The 17897-nt window shown below is 36.5% G+C and overlaps 2 protein-coding genes across 2 annotated transcripts; both read right to left on the bottom strand.

Annotated features, from left to right (window-relative positions):
- Nucleotides 1-7330: 7330 nt before the first annotated feature.
- On the bottom strand, nt 7331-9693 carry LOC107565429 (OX-2 membrane glycoprotein-like). The gene is made up of 5 exons (XM_016250674.1): nt 9450-9693; nt 9016-9354; nt 7911-8210; nt 7547-7651; nt 7331-7406 (listed from the first exon to the last, which is right to left on the bottom strand). The coding sequence occupies exons 1-5, from the start codon at nt 9490-9492 to the stop codon at nt 7342-7344; spliced, it is 852 nt and encodes a 283-aa protein (XP_016106160.1). The 5' UTR covers nt 9493-9693; the 3' UTR covers nt 7331-7341.
- Nucleotides 9694-13973: 4280 nt separating this feature from the next.
- LOC107565422 (OX-2 membrane glycoprotein) lies at nt 13974-17897 on the bottom strand. Its single transcript, XM_016250666.1, has 5 exons — nt 17749-17897; nt 16485-16826; nt 15217-15516; nt 14941-15039; nt 13974-14837 (listed from the first exon to the last, which is right to left on the bottom strand). Exons 1-5 carry the CDS (start codon nt 17885-17887, stop codon nt 14803-14805), a joined length of 915 nt encoding a protein of 304 aa, XP_016106152.1. The 5' UTR covers nt 17888-17897; the 3' UTR covers nt 13974-14802.

Below are 17897 nucleotides of genomic sequence, written 5' to 3'. Positions count from 1 at the left end.
GCATCTTGTCTTCGTATTGGGCTTCGCGACAGATGCAAAGATTCCAGCGTTCGCGCGCTGCGGTTGTCATGGTGTCAGACTGAGGGATGCTTGATTCGTGACATCACACAACCGTTTGAATTGCTACAAGTTTTCTTTTATTGGTTAACGCCTACGGGGTTTCCCTTCTTATAATTTAACTCTTAAATGTTGGAGTTAGGGATGATTTTACAACAATATTCAATTCCTCCTAACAATGGGGATCGTTCTGGTACAGATACATATAAATGAAAATTAAAAAAAACAAGTGCGTCTCGCACGCGTACGGCGGCATCTTGTCTTCGTATTGGGCTTCGCGACAGATGCAAAGATTCCAGCGTTCGCGCGCTGCGGTTGTCATGGTGTCAGACTGAGGGATGCTTGATTCGTGACATCACACAACCGTTTGAATTGCTACAAGTTTTCTTTTATTGGTTAACGCCTACGGGGTTTCCCTTCTTATAATTTAACTCTTAAATGTTGGAGTTAGGGATGATTTTGCAACAATATTCAATTCCTCCTAACAATGGGGATCGTTCTGGTACAGATACATATAAATGAAAATTATGTCATTGTTTAATCAGCCGTCGTTCCAAATCCGTGGTCGCCATGATTTTGCCAAGTAAGACATGTTCCTGGATCAACATAACTGTCCAAAAATACAGATTTAACCCAATCCCCACCCCTAAACCTAACCTTACCCATCATTTATTCCTAAAATCAGAGGGAAATGATAGCTGATTAACAAGGGTGTAGAAGCACCTAACCCTCATTGTAAACCTAAAACTGACATTTCCTGAAAAGTTATCTCTCAATTCTGATTGGTTGATTGGAATGATGTTCCAGGATCAACAAGGATGTTGATCCAGGAGCATGTTGTACTTGGTCAAATCACGTTCACCCCAAATCCGTACAGACTTTTAGTCAAACACAAAATTAGATATTTTGAAGAATGTTTTTGCTGCACTGGATTCTTCCATTTCACAAAACCATATAGTGACCAGGAACTGTCAAGGTCCAAAATAAACCTCAAAGGGTAGTCCTTTCCAAGACATTTAATGTCATATGCTTTAAATATGTTAGTAATTCTACTATTTAAAATAATAATAACAATCAAATAAAATGCAACCTGTTAAAGGAATACTTCATCCAAAAAGGAAACTTTGCTCAAAATGTACTCACTCTCAGGCCATCCAAGATGTAGATTAGTTTGTTTCTTCATCAGAACAGATTTAGAGAAATTACCATTACATCAATTATTATAATTATAAGTTACATTTATATAGCGCTTTTCTGGGTACTCAAAGCGCTTAATTGCTCACCATCCTCTGCAGTGAATGGGTGCCGTCAGAATCAGAGTCATAACAGCTGATACAAACATCACAATAACCCACAAGTAATCTACAAGATTCCAGTCCATCAATTAATATCTTGTCAAGTGAAGAAGCCATGTGTTTGTAAGAATAAAATCCATAATTAAGGCATTTTTTAACTACAAAATTTTTTTTTGGCTTTTCAGCTAATTAAAATTTTTGGGTGAACTGTTTCTTTAATCTGTGAACTGTAAATTGTCCTATCATATATGGCAAAAGTTAGGCTATATATTTTAAATAACAAATTTTTGGACACTAATCCCCCACTCCCCCCCCCCCCCCCCCCCCCCCCCCATTTTGGCATGGGGACAAAACAGCAAAACAGCAACTGATCAGCATGTTTGAATATGTGGATGAATGTCAAATAAGGTATGTCTGTCTTCAAAAATAATGTTTACTGCTAAATATCTCTTCACCTTGACTTGTCTATAATTGCGAGCGGAATCAGAGAAGTAACAGCCCTCACTCTCAAATGTGTGAGTCAGTGGTGTGTTTGGACAGGGCTTTGCAAATTTATGTCCCTGAATATTTACTGGTGGTTCTTCTAGCCGCCTCAAGGCATAGATGTGATTCACTATAATACCCGTTTTGCCCTTATTAGCTGAGGACCTGAAAAACAAGAGAAAAATTACAGAGTCCCACTGTGATCTCACACTCATCACCATTAAATAATCATTAAATACACAAACTCCTCTCAGCTCAATCCATCATCAAAGGGATATTTCCCTAATCTTGTCAGATGAATCTGAGCTCTCTGCCCTCAACAAAATCTACATCTTTCTCTTGAATTCAAATCTCATTTTTAAGTCCTGATAACACTGAGGGAAGAAAATAAATGCACCATTTATCCTTTCCCTGTTGGCAAAAGCAACACATTACCCTTGACATTTCCCTTATATGTGTTTCAATTAAAAGAATAGTTAACCCAATAATGAAAATTTGCTTGAATGAGAGTTCAGATGACTCTAGTCAATTAATTCATGTCTTGTGAAGCTAAAAGCTGCATCTTTGCGATAAACAAATCAATCCTTCAGATATTTTAACTTTAAATCAATGTTTCTGGCTAAAATAAGAGTCCTCTATCCGTAATATTGCTTTCTCAAGAGAAAAGTTTTCTTGTCTGAATCAGGAGAGAAATATGCACAGATGAAGCACCGTTTACAAATGAAAACAGTTCTAAACAAATATGTTGAGAGGACAACAGGGGATATCCTTTTCCACTGGAGGAAGCATTATTATGGACTTGTATTTTGGCTGGAAACAACAGTATGTGGTAAAATAACTTACCGGATTAAAAGAACACTTCACCCAACAATGAAAATCTGTTGAAAGCAATCAGCAACGGTTTGAACATAAAACGTCTTAATGATAGATTTGTTTCCTACAAACATGCAGCTTTTCGCTTTACAAAATGTTAATTGATGGACTGGAGTTGTGTGGATTTCATGTGAATTATTGTGGACATCTGATATCCAGTAGATGGCAGTATTTCTCTCTTTCAGATCAATCCAATTTCTCCAAATCCCTTGGTTTCCATCTAAATCTGCATGCTTTTTCATGTCTAAATAGATTTTGTTTTATGTTGTATGTTTTAACTGGTCAGCCTAAAAGACGCTCAGGACAGTTGAAGGGCCACTGCTGCGCGTCATCACGAAAGCTTATCAATTGCATGTGTTTTTTGAGCCTTGCCAATCTAAACATTCAAGCGCGCAAACACCGAACCGAGCTCTCCTTCGCTTCCTCCGCGCCTGAACGAACAAATACACCTCCACAGTTTAAATATTCAAACGCAAAAAGATGCCAAAACTTCATTCAGCAGTGTTCTGTGCGCACAGAATGGAGTTTTGCATATTCTTGCTCTTGAACCAACAAACAAATGCATACAAAATTATGTCACAATACAAGTCTTTGCGAGTATCTTCGGAACAAATACACCTCCACAGTTTAAATATTCAAACGCAAAAAGATACCAAAACTTCATTCAGCAGTGTTCTGTGCGCACAGAATGGAGTTTTGCATATTCTTGCTCTTGAACCAACAAACAAATGCATACAAAATTATGTCACAATACAAGTCTTTGCGAGTATCTTCGAAAAAAAAAGGTCGGTAATGTCTTCAGTGAAAGTAAACAGTTGAGAAAGAAATCAGAATGTTATCATTATATTGGATGCATTGTCTCTTAAAGTGACCACGCCTAATTTAGCTGCTGGCATATGATGCTTTTTAAAAGATCATTATTTTGTGTATTTGGTGTAACAGAATATGTTGACATGCTTTAATGTTCAAAAACACATTATTTTTCAAATACTGTACATTATTGTAGGTCCTCTATGCCCCGCCTCTCTCAAACGCTTTGCTTTCTACAAAGTCCCTCCTTCCGACAAGCGCAGTCTGCTCTGATTGGCCAGCTGACCCAGTGCATTGTGATTGGCCAAATACCGCAAGCACTCGTCAGAAATGTAACGGCCCTTACCATAATCGCGAGCTTCATCTTTCAAAATAAATGTAAAGACAGTAAATAATGTCATTAGTTTTACCATCAGTTCAAGCCCGAAAGAGGAACAGAGTCGCGTGACAGACACAGTGATGAAGCTGGTATGTGTCTGCAATACACAAGCCACGGTTAAGACAGCTGAAATAAAGTGCTTTTGCTTTCGCCTAGAAACACACAGCGTCTCCCTGACATGCTGCATCAACACTAACTGCGGTTACTGAAACCACGCCTTCTTTCTTTGCGTGAACATTTGGGCGGCATTATGCAAATATTTCCACATAGTGAGGTAGATATGTGGGGGCGTGTTAGAATGAGCTGTTTTAGGGGGGCGTGGCAGAGTCTTAACTTTGATAAAGAATATCTCTTTGGTTTTGAGACTTTAGTCTTTGCAACTTCAGGGATCTTATCTATGCACAATCAACTTGTAACACTCCAAAGAGAAAGGAAAACTTGAAATCGCATCACATGACCCCTTTAATGTTAATCCAAGAAATTAAATGGGAGAAAATCACTCACAGTTTTTTACTGTATTACTTTGTAGTTTTAACAAGAATTAATCTAAATTGAATTTATACAGTGAAGACTATGTAATGCTATTTTACATTTGATTATTAACTTTTTGTTTAAACATTGTTTAATTTGTATCTTTGTTCTATTTATTTACTTGTGCTATTTACACAATTTCAAACAAGGCCCACGGGATAAAACCTGCACCAGGGCCCCGCAAACCCCAGCTAAGGCCCTGGTAGTAATAATTATTGACTGTTACAAAGAGAATTGTATCACATGTCTACTATCAAATGCAAAAAAAAAAAAAAAAAAAGCATTACACTGCTTGTGCCTTCTCATGAGTTTGTTTTTGCATTAGTAACTGCATGTCTTGTTCATCACATTTGGCCAGTAAAAGCCTTTTTACACCTTCATCTTCCGTTTGGCAAGAGGAGCTTGGTTTCAGTTTCAGCCACAAGTCAAGACCACTGCATGAAATGTTCCATTGCAGTTAAAATGAATGTAGCACAACAGGTCATTTAACACACAGGCTGTGCAATGCATTATCCCTTTCACAAAGTAAAGTAAAAGTCTAATAAAACTCAATTGCAATTTATGGCAACGATTAAGAAACAAAGAATCATCAGGTAACCAACTCTATAACAACTTTTTAGGTACATATATGCTGTCACATTGTAAGAACTTAATTCAAGACCAAGTCTAGAATAAAAGAAAATTACAGTTGGTCACATTAGCAGATTAACAACAGTGAATTTCATATGTCGATACCTTGTGTTGCTCCATACTGAAAACACAATGTCATTTAATAGCACCATAATAACAATAATGTGGCGCTGAATGCTAGCGCAGCTGCGTCTGCCTTTAACTGGCCACTCCATGTTGAGAGCTTCAGATCTTTGTATGGATCAGCTGTAGAAAAAAGATCACATTAACAGGTGTCACATACAAGAGCATTGTAATAAACAAAAACTAAGAATCCAAATGTTTTTTCAGCTCAAACCTGTGACGTTGAGAACCAAGAGATGGCCTTTTGCTGCAGTCCCACTGTTGAGACATTTGGCATCACATTGGTAGCGGCCACCGTCTTGAAGTTTCAAGGAACGGAATTTCAGGAAAATGTTCCTTAGCCTGTGCTCATCTATTTCCGTTTCATTTACTGTGATCAGATATTTGTTGGGATCCGTGATTTGCAAAGGCTCATCGATGTTCCAATGCCACCAATTGGTCTGAATGTCGCAATCATGTATCTTATACTGCACTGTGCACTTGAGAGACAATGAAAGACCTTCAGTCTTCGTTACCGGTTCACGCGAGTAAATCACAGTCACTGCACAAGGGAAATATTTTGTATTAGTCCATAAAAAGTACTGAAAATATAAAAAATGACCTCAACATCGAAATGACAAAATGCTTTGAAAGTATTGAATACAGATGTATCCTATTTAGCCTAATAATATATGCAAAAAAAAGCCAAATACAGTAAGTAGCCTACTAGCCTGAATGCTATCATGTCTGCTGTCGGTAACATTTTAAAATATATAAATATTCTTAGTTAAGAAGTGGATGAGACTTACCTGCTGATAGAGAAGTTGGCTGACTGCAGAGAACAACCATTATAAGAAACGCAGTTGTCAGGTGAAAGATCTGCATGTTTCTGTGCGCAGTCAGTCAGAGGAAACGGCTAACTTGAATATGGCTACCTGAAGTTTGTATGGTGCTTTACCACATCAAGATGACTTCCTTTGAACTTTACAGATGCAGCACTGATGCATCATTTTAGACACACGATCACAGATCACATGCCTGCTGAAAAAAAGATGTAGCCAAGTGCTATTTAAAAGCTTTGAGTTGGTCATTTGAGGGAACAAAATCTCTAAATTTTCTTTAGTGGTGGTTAAATGCAGCATAAGAATTTACAAATTACAGTTTAACAGGAATCATGTCTCAACTTGATTAATTTTCAGCTGGACCAGACAGAGCCTCCCTTTCTGGTCACAATTTGAATAGCTTCCTCTATTCCTTTCAAAATCTGCAGTGTCATATATTTTTAATCATGTCATGTGTGTCACATTAATTTGTTGATATCATTTACAGTGCATACCCTGCATAAATGTTCTGTTTGTTCCATTTTCCCCCTTTTTCGGTTTAAACATTTGGTAGAAGTACAGAATATAGAAATGTTAGTAAGTAATTCAGTCAGTGAATCCAACAGTTCATTTTTATTTTTATTTCAGTGCAATCACATATTACTGGTTAGACACATAGGTAGGTATATATCATACAGAAATATTTTCAGAAACACAAATATGTTTGATTTACTTTACAGTACTTTTTGCCAGCAAGATACACTTCTATTTAGCTTGTTGCAGTCAACAAGCACTAACAATAGCAGTTGTCTCTCTATGCAGCCTTTACAGTTTCATGCAGGAAACCACAAAGCAGCTTCTGTGTCCATTAATGCCATAACTTTCATTTTGTTTCACACTGCTGAAAACTAGGTTTTTCAGTCTTTAGCTTATCTGTTTGTATTGGGCAATAATGTTTTTTCTTCCCTAAATCTCTGTCATTGCTCAACACATTACTGTTCCTCTATGATGTGTGACATCAAGGATTGTGGGTAAATATCAAGACTAGTAGAGAGCCTGCATTTTATGAATGTATAAATTACTGTCACAGACTAAACTCCACAAGTAGACAATTAAAAACTATTTAGTGCATGCCAGTACATTCATATGTGTCATAAAGTGCAAATATATGAGCCTAAAAATCTAAAAGTTACAGAATAAATATCAACTGTCTATGGTATAAACAAATAAATAAATTAAATTAATACTAGACAAGAAATTCATGATTCCTTAAAGGAATATTAATACACAGTTTAGAACCCAAAAGTTCATATTAACAAAGATCATGAGCAAAAATCCATACTATGAGGTAGCAGCAAAGTTAACATTCCTCGTTTGGGGCATTAAGGGGTTCCTCAGAAGTAGATTTTATACCAATAATAGTTCCTTGGGGGAAAAAAAGATAAGCAAAATTTAATTATGTATTAAATTAGTTTGCTTTTGAGATATATTATTAAAAGATGACAGTATGTTGCGGTTGTATTAGCCTATTTCATCTAGTCGTAGAGATGGATTTTGCTGCTTACTCTTTAGTCTGGTGTGAAGACAGATGGCAATAATGACAAGACCCACAACAGTCATGATAATGAGGACTGAAATTGTAACAATGTAACTTCTTGGACCGTTGTTCACTGTAAGACAAAAAAAAATTTATTCAATAATGAGAAAAAGTATTGCAGTCAAAATGTCATCATAATGAATGTATCTTAATTGGTTTTGCAGTTTTGTCAAGCAATCTAAAAATGTGCTTCAGGTTGTAACATCTAAATTAACTGGTTTTACTCAAATCAAAAATATGTAGCATGACTGAATCAACCTGACTGCATTAGGCAGAAAGTTACTGTATAATAGCTATTCTATTCTAACCGATATCCATGTTGAACATCTTACCTTTATTATCTTCATCAGGCACAAAGATTTGGACGCTCTTCTCTATGCCGTCACTCTGAGCCACACATTCCACATACTTCCCATGAAACTGTGACAGTGGAAGCGTGAGGTTGCTCGTAATGGTGGTTGAACTGTCTTTGTTGAGAGTTGTGAAATTACTTGACCTAAAGTTGTTCAACTCTTTCTCTGCAGATTTCCAGAGGATAGTTGGAGCCGGTTTACCAGTGGCTGAACATGAGACTACAACATCTGGATCAGAACTAGGTGCAGGATTCACTGATGCTGTTATTTCTGATATACCTGCAAAAATACAAGCAACATGACTTAATTATGTACAATTTTTTAATACCACACACAAAAACGATGGATAATTGGCTGCATGTACTCTTTTCATTTTGCTGGAACTGGAAACTGAAAGAAAGTTTCAGATGCATATTGAACACATTGTTTGATCCTGCACTGAGATGCCATCATTAGTCAGATCTCGGAGTATCTTCTGATTCACACCATCCCTTTCCAGTTTGGGCATCTCTGCATTCTCTTGGATGAGATTGCTTGTATTTTACTTAGACAACATGTACTGACAAATTAGGGGAGACTGGAGTTAGTTGTCACTTTTTAGTCCAGTGAATATTTCTCAGAGTAGGTTTGCTTTTGAAAGTACAAAACTTTAAAATCTTGACTAAAAACATCTATTGAACATTTTCACTGTTATTGCTCTGGAAAAAGATGCAGCTCATTTAACTCACATCAACCTAGTGTTCCCAATAGTATGGAATATTGTCAAACTACATGGGCTTAAGTTGTCACAATGGGAACCTGCCATTAAATAGCCTATTATATCTAACAAAACAACTACGAAACGCAAAATAACTCACAAATCAATTTTAAAATGTATATAAATATCAAACCACTGTTTTGGCAAAAGGAAATTGTATAGAATTAAAATATTTTTAAGTGACAGCCTGACCCAAACTGACATGCCCTAGTCTTGAAAACAGTTTAATGTTTTGATTAGAATTGTTAGCTGATCCTAGTGTTTTTGACTCAAAATCTGAGAGAAAAGCTTTGTGACTTTCATGGTTGCAGCAAGTATTTAACCTACCTTTAACAGTGAGGCACAAGGTTTGTCGTTTAGGTTGGAGTGGATACACTTTGAAGGAACAAATGTAGCAAGCCTCGTCTTCAAATGTCGTGTTTTTGATCTCAATGGACGTTGAATCAACTGACGATGCTGTGAAATTGACTTTTCCGACATACTGATCATCCATGTGAACCTTGAAGAGGTCGCTGTATGTAGCCAGAGTTTGTACCGGTTCCGTGTCACGCACCCGCTGCCAGGTGACTTGTTTGACACCAGACGCATCTGACAGCGCACAAGAGAAAGAAGCATCTTGACCGAACTCAACAGCTGTGTCTCCTTGTGCTACAATATCTGAAAAAGCTGCGAAATGAAAAGTTATTAGGTTACAAACTTAATACAGTTTTGTCTCGAAAAGAAATGCAATGTATTGAGTGAAAAATTAAATAATGTCCAACCTCTGTTTATGAGGCTTAAAATGAAGATCAGTAGACGCAACATGTCGAATGGTTGGTATGATCTGTTTGTAATCAGACACCGCTTATATAGTGAAGCAGAAATGGGCTACTGATAGTGAAATGAATATGAATTTCCCACAGGCTATTTACCGGTTGTGAGAGTTACTTTCGTTTAGAGGGCATTTTTAGGGCTTCCCGGTATGGTTTCGCGTTATATCCAACCACGTGTTGAAGTGACCTTTTTTGTGCCTGGTAGTAAACTAAACATAGGCTACACTAAACATTCAACTCATACTAAATGACTTCAAGACATGGTATACGACATTTCTGAAATATGAATGCAATATAGACATATGTAGGCTATAAGAGTTATGTAGGCTATAAGAGTTCATTAATTTATGTAGATTGAAATTAATAATTTGCCAACTTTGGCATATGAAGTAATTATTGGAGTTTCCTGTTTAAATAAACAAATGATTGTGTATTATATTATGGCATTTAAAATGACTTGACACTTTTGGGAATGGATCATCATGTTAAACAGGAACCAGTAGTATTTCCCAAAAACTGAAATAAATGCTGAGATGGTTTTTATTTTTGCTGTCTCATTTAATGCATTTTGGTAAATAGCGTGTGTGTTCAAGAGGTCACGGTATTCAGATTCAGCATTCCACCCTACTGTACGATATGATTTTGGGGAGTCTGAGATTCTTGATAATATTGTGTCTATAGAAAATGATACAAAAATATGTGTCTGAAATACTAGTAATCTCGCCACTTTAATTAATTAGCTGTTGATTATGAATCAAATATTTAATCGTTAAGCAAAATAGAAAAAGATATATAAGAAAAAATTATTTAAAAGTAGGTTGTTTGTTGTATTTATCAGTGGATTAATCAAAATACACTAGAAGGCTAATGAACTTGAACAAAACAACTACTACTTTTGTGTGCTGTCTATAATTTACGGAGTTGATTAGCATTTATATGTACTTAAAGGGTTAGTTCACCCAAAACTGAAAATTCTGTCATTAGGCTACTCGCCCTCGTGTCGTTCCAAACCTGTAAGACCTCCATTCATCTTCGGAACACAAATTAAGATATTTTTCATGCATTCTGAGAGCTCTCTGACCCTCCCATAGACAGCAATGTAATGACCATGATGAAGGTCCAGAAACGTAGCAAGGAGATCTGTAAAATAATCCATGTGACATCAGGTGTTCAACCGTAATTTTACGAAGCTACGAGAATACTTTTTGTATGCAAAGAAAATAGAAATAACGACTTTATTCAACAATTCATGTCCTCTGCGTCACCCTAGCCCCATTTTGGAGAGTATCCACTGAACGTAAACAGCGTATGCTGTTCTGTGTCAGCCGCGCCACGCGGACCCGCCACCTACTGAGCTGGAGTGTGGTTCATTAATGGAACAGGAAGAAAGAAAGAAGAAACAATTAAGGAAAGGACCACTAATAATAAATTGGCTTCTAAATCCTCTGAAACTGATGCACCTTTCTTAAATATTTCATTAATACTTTATATACCCTATGACTTTCCAAGCCATTATTCAGCAGTTTTTTTAAGTGTAATATTTGTAAACTTTTAACTCTTCCACCATAATTATCCTTTCATTTTGATAAGCAGTGCAATATACTAATACAGGGGTGGCGAACTCCGGTCCTGGAGAGCCGCAGCCCTGCAGAGTTCAGCTCCATCCCTAATTAAAACTCACCTGCCTGTAGCTTTCTAGTAACCCTTCAGACCTTGATTAGCTTGTTCAGGTGTGTTTGATTAGGGTTGAAGCAAAACTCTGCAGGGTTGCGGCTCTCCAGGACTGACGTTCGCCACCCCTGTACTAATACATGCTCTACAGCAGGGGTGTCAAACTCAGTTCCTGGAGGGCCACATCCCTACATAGTTTAGTTCCAACCCTGCTCCAACACGCATACCACATAGTTTTCAAATTAGTCTTAATGTCTTGATTAGCTGGATCAAGTGTGTTTAATTAGGGTTGCATCTAAACTGTGCAGGGCTGTGGCCCTCCAGGACCTGAGTTTGACACCCCTGCTCTACAGTTTTTGCTAATTCACATGGACTGCAATTCCCAGACTCATGTTTGTTCATTCTATACAGGGAATGATTAAGAGCTGAATGCCCCAAGGCGAAGTCTGGTAATGATTGTGTCTTCTCTTCTACTGCCACGACTTCCTCTTTCACCACCAATTTTATTTTGAATCTGATTAAGATGTCTTTCTTTTTCCTCCTCATTCCATTGTACTTGCCATTTGCCTTTTATAGCTGTTCTAATTATAGCCTTAACTTCTTTACAAAGTGGAATATTCAGTTCTATATAAGATCATTTCAGTGCCTCCTTTGCTAGATGATCCACTTCCTCATTTCCATCCTCCCAAATGTGCTGAAACCCACAGGAAACATAGCTTGCTTCCTAATGTATTTACCCTGTACATACTTTAAATAATTTCATATAGAATATCTTGTCTTGAGGATCTCCCACTAATTAGACTTGATAATGCTGAGAAAGAATCTGAGCACATCACCACATTCATTGGTCGAGAATCCTCCATCCACCTGGTAGCTAACAGAATTCTCCATCCACCTGGTAGCTAACAGAATTTCTGCCATCTCTGTTGTGTAAACTCCTACTTGATGTTCGTTCAAATGAAAGCGTAAAACATAGAAAACGTATCCGCGTGGCGCAGCTGACACAGAACAGCATTCGCCATTTAAGTTCAGTGGATACTCTCTACATTTCTAAACCTTGATCGTGGTAATTACATTGCTGTCTATGGGAGGGTCAGAGAGCTCTCAGAATTCATCAAAAATATCTTAATTTGTGTTCCGAAGATGAACGGAGGTCTTACGGGTTTAGAACGACATGAGGGTGTGTAATTAATGACAGAATTTTCATTTTTGGGTGAACTATCTCTTTAACATGCCAAATTGTTAATGGACAGATTTGTTTATTAAATTTGCATCCAGTGGACCAATGCCATGTGAAACATGCAAGCACTGAAGGAAGTGCTGGGTGTTCTGCACTTCCAGTAAAGTAAACAAATGAGTTTGTATGCGTTGTCAGAGCAAAAATGTAAGTAAAAATTTGCTGGAAATTTACTCACCCTCAGGCCATCCAAGATGTAAAATTTGTTATTTCATTGGAACAGAGTGACTCATTTAATGCATTTTGGTAAATAGCGTGTGTGTTCAAGAGGTCACGGTATTCAGATTCAGCATTCCACCCTACTGTACGATATGATTTTGGGGAGTCTGAGATTCTTGATAATATTGTGTCTATAGAAAATGATACAAAAATATGTGTCTGAAATACTAGTAATCTCGCCACTTTAATTAATTAGCTGTTGATTATGAATCAAATATTTAATCGTTAAGCAAAATAGAAAAAGATATATAAGAAAAAATTATTTAAAAGTAGGTTGTTTGTTGTATTTATCAGTGGATTATTTCATTGGAACAGATTTGGAGAAATTGAGCATTATATCACTTACTCACCAATGATCCACTGCTGGGTGCCATCAGAATGAGAGTCCAATCAGCTGATAAAAATGTCACAATGATCCACAAATAATGCAGATGACTCCATCAATTAACATCTTGTGAAGCAAAAAAGCTGTGTGAAACAGGTCTGTCATTAAGGTGTTTTAACTTTAAACTGTCGCATTTGGTCCGCTATCCATAATAATGCCTCATCCAGTGGAAAAGTGCATCCCCTGTTGTCCTCTTGCATTAAAATCCACCGACATATTTGTTTAAAACTGTTTTCATTTTTAAACAGTGCTTGGTCTGTATACATTTCTCTCCTAATTTAGATGAGGCAGCTTTTATGTAAAGTTTATGTACGCATATTTTAGCTGGAAGTGAAGATTTGAAGTTAAAAATGTCTAAATGATGAACCTGTTTCTTACAGACCTGCAGCTTTTTCATTTCACAAGATGTTAATTGATGGACTGGAGTCATGTGGATGCTTGTGGATTATTGTGATGTTTTTATCAGCTGTTTGGACTCTCATTCTGACGGCACCCATTCACTGCAGAGGATTTATTGGTGAGCAAGTGATCTAATGCTAAATTCATCCAAATCTGTTCTGATGAAGAAACAAACTCATCTACATCTTGGATAACCTGAGGGTGAGTACATTTTCAGCAAAGTTTTATTTCTGGGTGAAATATTCCTTTAATGTGCAAGGTTTTCATGTGAATAAGGCAAGACCTTTAGTGAATGACAACTTAAATTGTATTATTTGTTACACAAAGTTAGGTATGGATTAAGAAATAAGCTATGTATTTGGTAATTTTTTTTTCCATTTTACATTTCAGGGGGATAGTGGTTACTTCAGGTACTTTCCTTGTAGAGTTTAAATCAATACCTAAGTGTGACTCACTGGAATGAGTGTGACTGGATATGACCTAACATACTGTCACATGAGAACTTCTTTTTATTTGTATAGTGTACTTTTAGTGCTAGAGCACATCCAACGCATAGAAGAATGGGTTGTGAATATGCAATAGATACAAAGGAATTTGAAAAGGAATGTGTTCTCTAACAGTGATGCAATAATTATTCTATTGCTTTTTGTGGTGGGTTAGTCATCAGTGATTGATTGATGATTCAGGAATGTACTTCTGGATCCAACAAGAATATTTTATTAGAGAACTTTGAGCATTATGGACGGGTGAGCTGCAGCTTTGCTGAACAGCATGTCAGTTTGTTGTAGATTAGTGGAAAGACGTTTGAGTGCTATAATAGTTTGTGGCTTGCACATTTTCATGTCTGGCTCAGTGAGTTTCAGTAATAGAAATTGACACCTATATGGACTATACCTAGTATAGATAAGAACATATTCAACATATATATGAAATTGTTGAAAACCACACGAAATCCACATTTACAAAAGGTTGTGTGTGTGTATATATATATATATATACACACGCACAAAAAAATCTATTCTATTTGATATACAATTTCTGAATTGGTAGCATGAACATAAATACAAAATGATTTACTGCTTAAAATTAAATTGAGCATATTACTCCAAGACAGACAGCTGTAACAGAATTATTTAAAATCCTATAGACAAATCTCACAACAATAAATAATACCGAATGTCAGGTTGAAAGAACTTAAAGTGCAGATGCAGGATGTAGAAACTGTGGAGAAATGCAGACTATCTCAGGTAACCAGATATTATTTATATTATTATCTAAAAATTAGCTTATTCACAAATGTAAACATGAAATGACTTTTTTTTTTAGCAGATGACAAAAGTAGCATCAGAGAGATTGATCAATTCTGAATAAAGTAACAGTTGCACAGTAGTTCAAGCCAAACAAGCTGATTTTTGATCATCTTTATCTGAAAAAAATAAAAATAAATAATGAATATACAAAATAACGCTGTTTTGTACATGACAATAAATATGGTGCTGATAGCTAGAGTGTAATATTTTTCTGCTTACCATTTAACTTGGTGTGAAGATATATGACGATAATGACAATACTGATAATAATCAAGACCAGCATCGGAATGATATAATTTCTTATTGTGACTTTATTCTCTGTGAAACAAAAAAGGTTTTGGTTTGTGTGTAAATATTGATAATTTATTAAAAAATATGCATACATAATTTCAGAATTAAGCTAAAAAATTAACAATAATGCCACCGAGCCTATGTAGTTTTAAATCCACTAAGTCACTACCACTCAAACTTGTTTCAGAAATCAACTCAAGTTACCTTTGTTCTCTTCATCAGGCACAAAGATTTGGACGCTCTTCTCTATGCCGTCACTCTGAGCCACACATTCCACATACTTCCCATGAAACTGTGACAGTGGAAGCGTGAGGTTGCTCGTAATGGTGGTTGAACTGTCTTTGTTGAGAGTTGTGAAATTACTTGACCTAAAGTTGTTCAACTCTTTCTCTGCAGATTTCCAGAGGATAGTTGGAGCCGGTTTACCAGTGGCTGAACATGAGACTACAACATCTGGATCAGAACTAGGTGCAGGATTCACTGATGCTGTTATTTCTGATATACCTGCAAAAATACCAGCAACATAAGGTCTTATGTCATAATTGTGTACAATCTTTTAATTCCACACACAAAAAAAGTGGATAACTGGCTGCATGCACTCCTTTCGTTTTTATGAAACTGTGTGAAAGTTCCAGTTGCATTTTGAACACATTGTTTGGTCCTGCATTGCGATGTGGGAGTATCTTCTGATTCACACCATCCCTTACCAGTTTGGGCATATCTGCATTCTCTTGGATGAGATTGTTTTTTACTTGGACAACATATATTGTACACTTTACTGATGAATTAGGGGAGACTGGAGCTAGTTGTCACTTTTTAGTCCAGATAATATTTCTCAGGGTAGGTTTACTTTTTTAAAGTCTTGACTAAAAACAGCTATTAAATATTTTCACTGCTATTGCCCTATAGTTCATTTAACTCATTTTTTACTTGGACAACATATATTGTACACTTTACTGATGAATTAGGGGAGACTGGAGCTAGTTGTCACTTTTTAGTCCAGATAATATTTCTCAGGGTAGGTTTACTTTTTTACTTAAAGTCTTGACTAAAAACAGCTATTAAATATTTTCACTGCTATTGCCCTATAGTTCATTTAACTCGCATCAACCTAGTGTTCCCAATAGTATGGAATATTGTCAAACTATATGGGGTAAGTTGTTACACTAGGAACCTGCCATTAAATATCCTATTACAAGCCATTAATTGCTTTTCAGCCATTTCAAAACATCAATGAAACACTAATTCATAAATCAATTTTAAAATATAGTTTTAAAATATAACATATATAAAACCACTGTTTTGGCAAAAGCAGATTGTATAAAATTTCAAACTGAGATGCCCTAGTCCTGAAAACACAGTTCAGTGTTTTAGTTCAAATCTGCCCTTGTTAGCTGATCCTAGTGTTTTTGACTCAAAACCTAAAAGAAAAGCTTTGTGACTTTCATGGTTGCAGCAAGTATTTAACCTACCTTTAACAGTGAGGCACAAGGTTTGTCGTTTAGGTTGGAGTGGATACACTTTGAAGGAACAAATGTAGCAAGCCTCGTCTTCAAATGTCGTGTTTTTGATCTCAATGGACGTTGAATCAACTGACGATGCTGTGAAATTGACTTTTCCGACATACTGATCATCCATGTGAACCTTGAAGAGGTCGCTGTATGTAGCCAGAGTTTGTACCGGTTCCGTGTCACGCACCCGCTGCCAGGTGACTTGTTTGACACCAGACGCATCTGACAGCGCACAAGAGAAAGAAGCATCTTGACCGAACTCAACAGCTGTGTCTCCTTGTGCTACAATATCTGAAAGATAAGCTGTGGGAAAAAAATGTTGTTATAAACCTCCTGCCATATCCACCCAGTTTAGAAACATCCAGCCAGAGCAGTGTCAGCTTTAGCCATATGAGTAAGGAGTCAATTACCGACCTCCTCTGAGGAAACTTAAAATGATCAGAAGACGAAGCATGATTGTCTGGCTTCTATCTAGGAGTAGATATATATATATAGCTTATCTGGGGGAAGTTCCACTAGAAGAGCAAGGGAAATTTGACACGTTGTAATAAGAATACCGTTTATTTTAACCTATTCCTGCTTGCTTTATTTATTTATACATACGTACATACATATATTCATTAGGCTTTTTGACTTCAAAGATTTAGTTCCTTACAGCAAAGCTGCAGTGGCCATAAAAAGTATTAGGGCTTTAACAATATTGGGCTTATTGTTGCACAGAAAACCGGCACCTCGCATGATGTTTGGAACTAGTGAAAATAAAAAAAATGTAAGTCATGCTTTCAGAACTATATTTAATGTATTTAATTCCACAATAAATATAGTTATTTATAAATATATAATATCATTTATAATAAATGAATAGTTAGTTGGTTCAGTGCCTCCACCAAGACACACAACACTCATATATTTGATGTGTTGTTGCACTCTTTATCTTTTGCTCGTTAGTAACACCATGTGTATAGTTTGTTATCGATCTATCTATCTTGTAAATACTTAATATCAGGAATTTCTAACAGGGTTATCCCGGACTTTCCACAGAAAATAACACTTACATGTGACTTTGTTACTAAACACTTCCGCTTTTATTCAAGCATGTCATGGCTTGATGGCAACCCTCTGTATCAGACAAGCAACATATTACAGTGTACACTGTCACTATTGCGTAAAAGCGACCGAGTCATCTGTTAAAAATGTAAATGAAACCTTTTAAGTCTTGACTGACGTGCTTCCTGAGGCTTCACTATAATCCGGTGAAATACAAGCAGGAAGACCGACGCCGTACTGCCATTGTGTTTTCTTAGAAGAAGATCAGAATAATGCAGAAGACAAACGCATTCATCATGCGTTTCACAAGAACACATGACAATAGAT

The sequence above is a fragment of the Sinocyclocheilus grahami genome, unplaced genomic scaffold (genome assembly GCF_001515645.1).
Source record: "Sinocyclocheilus grahami isolate Dianchi unplaced genomic scaffold, SAMN03320097.WGS_v1.1 scaffold25.1, whole genome shotgun sequence".
Lineage (NCBI taxonomy): Eukaryota > Metazoa > Chordata > Actinopteri > Cypriniformes > Cyprinidae > Sinocyclocheilus > Sinocyclocheilus grahami.
Note: the sequence above shows the minus strand (reverse complement) of the source record. Positions and strands in the feature narration are given on the sequence as shown.

Excerpts from the sequence above, each read along its gene's own strand:
- LOC107565429 (XM_016250674.1), bottom strand. The coding sequence starts at position 9,492 with ATGTTGCGTCTACTGATCTTCATTTTAAGCCTCATAAACAGAG. Across the intron at positions 7,652-7,910 it reads GCCTGATGAAGATAATAAAG|TGAACAACGGTCCAAGAAGT; the intron begins GTAAGATGTTCA and ends TTTGTCTTACAG. Across the intron at positions 7,407-7,546 it reads TCTTCACACCAGACTAAAGA|GAACTATTATTGGTATAAAA; the intron begins GTAAGCAGCAAA and ends TTTTCCCCCAAG.
- LOC107565422 (XM_016250666.1), bottom strand. The coding sequence starts at position 17,887 with ATGTGTTCTTGTGAAACGCATGATGAATGCGTTTGTCTTCTGCATTAT. Across the intron at positions 16,827-17,748 it reads AGTGAAGCCTCAGGAAGCAC|CTTATCTTTCAGATATTGTA; the intron begins GTCAGTCAAGAC and ends TTTTTCCCACAG. Across the intron at positions 15,040-15,216 it reads GCCTGATGAAGAGAACAAAG|AGAATAAAGTCACAATAAGA; the intron begins GTAACTTGAGTT and ends TTTGTTTCACAG.